General features: G+C 26.2%; 1 protein-coding gene across 1 annotated transcript; it reads right to left on the bottom strand.

Annotated features, from left to right (window-relative positions):
* Window positions 1-371: 371 nt before the first annotated feature.
* On the bottom strand, window positions 372-1,085 carry LOC114163027 (repetitive proline-rich cell wall protein 1-like). Its single transcript, XM_028047071.1, has one exon. The coding sequence runs from the start codon at window positions 1,081-1,083 to the stop codon at window positions 550-552; it is 534 nt and encodes a 177-aa protein (XP_027902872.1). The 5' UTR covers window positions 1,084-1,085; the 3' UTR covers window positions 372-549.
* Window positions 1,086-5,709: the final 4,624 nt, after the last annotated feature.

Genomic DNA, 5,709 nt, shown 5'->3' on the forward strand with positions numbered 1-5,709 from the left:
TTCATTTATTTGTGTTATTAACCATCCTCGAGATAAATTTATCATTTAATTTGATCATTAATTTCTTTAGACAAAGCTAGTCACACATATACACGATGTTTGGAATTTTTCTGTGTTATTTTTTTATATTTTATTTTTTGTCTTTAAAATAGATTGATAATCACTAATTTTTTAAATAATGTATTTTTAACATTCAATAAAAACAACATAAAAAAAACTCAACAAAGGAACAACATAGAACAGAAAATTCAAAATCTACTTTTTAGATTGTAAAAAGTAATGTAATATCATAAATTTTAAGTGATAAAAATCTTATTTCTTTTAATTTATATTTTCCACATTCAGATAAGGTCATGTATTAAATCTCGTAATTTTGAAAGTAAACAACATTTATATTCTTTTGATATTCAAATAAAAGCATTCATAACACACACAAGTATTACATTGCACCTTAATTATAACAATACTGAGAAGACAGAGAGTGGTAGCATGCAGCAGCTACCTCTTATTTAGCAGAAATCAATGCAACTGTAGACATGTAACACTGCTTCAGAAGCAAGTGCAGTACATGGGAAAGAACTTAGGGTAAGGTAGCATGTGAAGTGGCGGTGGTGGCGGTGGTATCTTAAAGGGTGGCACAAAAAGCGGTGGTTTCTCAAAGGGTGGCATGGTAAATGGCGGTGCAGAAAGTGGTGGTTTCTCGAAGGGTGGCATCGGAAAAGGTGGCGTCTTGAAGGGTGGCACGAAGAGTGGTGGTTTCTCAAAGGGTGGAGACTCGTAAAACGGTGGCTTATAGAGTGGGGGTTTCTCAAACGGTGAAGTGTAAAACGGTGGTTTCTCGAACGGTGGTTTCTGAGTTGGTGGCTTATAAAAGGAGGGTGTTGTGTGAGTTGGAGGGTCGTAAGTGGGAGATGGTGCCTCAGATGGAGCGTTGTGAAGAGGTGGTTTAGTAGGAGAGTGTGCAAGTGCTTGAGGGAGTTCAACCATGGCACCAAAGAGGAGCACCAGAGAGCTTAAGGAAACAATCACCATGTTGTTCATTTCCTTAACACACAATAACAATGATGTTTTACTCACAACCATGATGTTCTTTGCACACGACTATGATGTCCTTTTATACCAGTTTGGAGGGCCTTGTAGTAGTTGTGATCTCAGTAGGTGAATCTTTTTGGATGTTGCTGTTGAAAAGTGGAAGGGAACATGCAGGTACAAGTCCATACCACTGTGAATATTTTTCAAACCACTTATGTGGATAAATTACACATGGGATCAATGATCTAAACCTCTAATCGGATAATATATTGATGGGAACAAATATATAAAATTAGGGAAGTGATTGGTTAACAAAGTTTTTTAACAAACTTTTTGACAAATTACTAATTTAAGTAAAAAAGTATTATTTTATTATTTTATTTTGGTTAAAAAATAAAATGATAATCTATTTTAATTCCATTTATAGTAACTTTGTCAACTTTGTCAAAAAAAAATTTGTCAAAACATTATTTTCCATAAAATTAACAGAGTCAAATAATTATTTTTATGTTAGAAATGAGTTTTAATTTTAATTCAGTCCTACAAAACTAACTTATAAAATAAAATTTACACCTCACTTCTATATTATATAATTATCTCATCTTTTGTGATATAGAACTTCGAATATATGAACACGTAGAAAATAGTTACTTCTCCTCTATATATATTATATTGCTTCCTTTAAAATGAGGTAAGTTCATTAGGGTTTGAATTCTAAGTCTTGACATATCCAAATTATAAGTTCAAAAAGTAGTTGCAGTAAAATATCGCTTTCAAATTTGGTATATGAAATTGTAAATACGGAATACATTTAGTAAATAAAAAAAGGAAAATTATTATCCTGGAGAAGAGTTCTGCATGAGAAAAATTTAATAAAAAATAACTTTTGTAATTTAAATTATATATAAATTTAAAAACTGATTTTAACTATTTTTTTTTCTATAGATACTGATAAGAAAAAGTGTATGGTGTAAGAAAAAGTTGTGTCAATTATTGCCTCACATAAGCTATTATAGAAGTGATTGATTCATGTGCTGTTTTATATCACACGTTACATATCGTTTGATGAACTTTGTATCTTTATACAAGTGCTTCTCATTCTTTTGTATATTCAATTCTCACCTCACAATTGGTGTTCTTCTCCTTCTTTGTTTTGATGCTACCAATCAATTATAGATATATTTAAGCACATGTTCCTATGGAACTATATATAATTTAGTGGCTATCCAAATCACATTTTTCTAGTAGTGAAAAAAAATATTATTATAGCCAATAATATATGTTAATTAATTTTGAGAAATGAATACAATTACTTTCAGAAGTAGATCATAATACTTTTATCTGATAATATCATTGACCGATATATATTAAATCTAGCAATCTTTTATAAATAGACAATTTCTTTTGTCTATATATTTATGTTATAAATGCTATAATCTTATAAAGAAAACATTAAATATATTGACTTTTAAATATGCTGTTTTAAGAGTTGAGCCAACTCAACTCAACTCAATTATAATTAGATTTAGACGTGTTTCCTGAATAAAACCAGTTAATCCTATCTCAATCCATTAAAGTTTAACTGGTATGATTTTAAATTAAAGTAAATTAAATTCAACATGGTCACTTACATCCCTAGGAATAATATAACTCAGCTGTTTTATTTTGCGTTACAATCTTACATACATTATAAATATTTTTTTTTTACATTTTATGTTAATCCTCTTATTTGTCAAGTGGAGAAAGTATTCATGTTTATATTAATAATATTTTAAAAATACTATATACGTTAATATTTATCTCTAAAAGTATCATGAAACCTAATTTTCCCAAAATATGAAGATTAAAATATCATTTTAGTTCTTGCCTTTCATGCATCTTCCACTTTGGCCCTTTTATGTTCTAAAATTCTTAATCTTTTTATGGTTTGAATGCTGCTCAAAAGTATTCTTTCCATCACTTTTATAGTAGTAACTTCGATAAAAAATAAAATAATAATAATAATAATAATAATAATAATAATAATAATAATAATACGTGCGCTAAAAAAAATAAAACATGTAAATAATATAATGTCAACAAGAAAAACCAAAATCAAAGAATATTCGTACAATCTAATAATTCATTTATCAATCGCATAATCACCATTTTACCAACTTATTTCATCGTCATACACAAGTTATTTTTTTTCTTGGTAGTAATGTCCTTTTGGATATAAATGATGGGTTTTGATGACTTTTGTTAATGATCTACACTCGTTGCCATTATCATTTGTCATTTTTGGTGAGTCGAATCTTAAATCTAGCTAGTATATGACTTTAGTTATCTCTATGCGTTTACTTGGTCACATATTATATTACTTCCAACTATAAATTCCGAATTAATTATAACATTTTTCATTTTTAAAGTAATGGATATAGAAATTTACTATTACTTATTTTCTAGGTTTAATAACATAATCTAAAGCCAAAATGGATAATACTAATTATTATCTTTTTTTATTGTTGTATTGATTATATGATATTTTTTTATTTTTTTAATTTTGATGGATCTTTTGCCAAAATATTGTTAAGAAGACATAACACCAATGACATGAATGAAATGTAATTCAAACTCATGTAAAAGGAATTGACATCACCTTATCAATAAATTTATAAGTCTTATCCTGATTTATTCATTTGTATTTAATGTATGTGGATCTTCGACTCACACTTGAATTTTTAACAAATTTTATTTTTTATAACTTTATGAGTTAAAAATACTTTTTATCCTGATTTTTTATAATTTTTTGCTTATAAAAATTATACTGCTAGCAAACTTAATTTATTCTTTTATGCACACAAAATGTGAATTGTACATCTATATATAGTGGTGTGAATTCTCCTTGTTTGTACTATAAGAAACAATGATGCTAGAAATGTTTGACTTGAAATATGAAATATGGTTGAGATATCTCTTTCCTTACGATGGTGGTACCCATTGCAAAAAAATCAAAGTTGTTAATTTGAAAAACTTAGTTTGATTTTTTCCCCCATTATTACCAAAGAATTTGCATGTACATGGAACAACTTCTACACCAACTAACTCATGAACTTTGGAGAGTCTTACACTTTTCTTATTACTTGAAGTCAAATGATGCTCTCACTCAACCTTAACCTTTTTAAGTATGTGAGAAGATAAATTGAAGTACATTTTTTTATAACATATATGTTTTTATATATTTTCTATATTTGTTGATAATATAATCAGTTTAGATTTCATGATACTGTTCTAATAAAATAACATTATATTTATCACAAAACAATTTTTTTTAGGTGTAATCTTTAAGCAACTCAATGATAATAATAATAATTTATTTATGGATATTAAAATTATATTATAAGTATATAATAATGTACTTACACTAAAATTAATATATATATATATATATATATATATATATATATATATATATATATACTTTTAGGAAAATTAACTTGTGGAGCCCGTCCGGCCCGGGTTAATATATATTAAATTTATTAACCAAATGCTAAAGATTAAATATATTCTGAAATTTTAATTAAAGAAACTTTAGTATATGATTGATAATATATTTCAAAAGCAAATGTCGTATGCATATTGATATTACGTAGAACATTAATAAAGGAATATGTTAACAAATAATCATTTTTTTCTCAATTGTATTTAATATGGCAAATACAATGTTATACTTTATTAAAGTAAAATACATCATGTGATAATTACACAATGAATTAACTTATAATTTATGAAGTTACTAAAAATATAAAATGTAAAAGTAAATGAAATATATTTATTTACATAAATAGTAAAAAACGTCAGCATTCACTTCTAATTTATCTTTCAAGTTTAAAACAATGTTTTGTTTGGTCTCAAACATTCATTAAACCTCTTAAACTAATTCATTAATAATATTGTATCATTCAAGAGCTTTATTAGTTAATTAAAATAATTTAAAAGTATTATAAGGACATTTTCATCATCATTACTCATTAATATACTATAATAAGCTTTGTAATAGTTTATTTTTCAAATTTTGTAAAATGATAAACGTTTTTTTAAAATACTAGAAGATTGTCACTCTTGAACTTCGTTCTTTTTGGCGAAACTCCATTTATGTGCATATAATGTTGGTTTATTGTGTTCATCATTACCTTAGAGACATAATATATATATATATATATATATTTAAATACATACGAAATAAATACTAACACAAAATAGTTATTCATTTCATTTAATTTACATATGACCATAAATAACACATGTAAAAAGGTGCGATAATGTTTTTAAGAATAAGATTACTTTCAAATTATACAATCCAAAAAGAAAAAAATAATGAAAAGCAAGAAACTACCAAATATGTAAAACATTTTTTAAAGGATATATACGAAAACCATAGGACTTTTTCTTTTTCATTTTATCATCTGAAAACGTCACTTATAAATTTTTTGTTCGAAATTTTTAATAAATTTTTCAAATTTTTTAATATAATATCGGCGGAATGCATGAAATAAATTTCGGAACAAACTTTTCAAAACATCAAATGCATTCTAAAGAGGTTTTCGAAATTAGCTTTTTTTTCGCTCATTCTCTCATTTCTTTACAAAGTTCTCCCTTTTTTCTTTCTTTGCAACATGACAACGGTGGAAGCAATGA

Source organism: Vigna unguiculata, chromosome 9, assembly GCF_004118075.2.
Source record: "Vigna unguiculata cultivar IT97K-499-35 chromosome 9, ASM411807v1, whole genome shotgun sequence".
Lineage (NCBI taxonomy): Eukaryota > Viridiplantae > Streptophyta > Magnoliopsida > Fabales > Fabaceae > Vigna > Vigna unguiculata.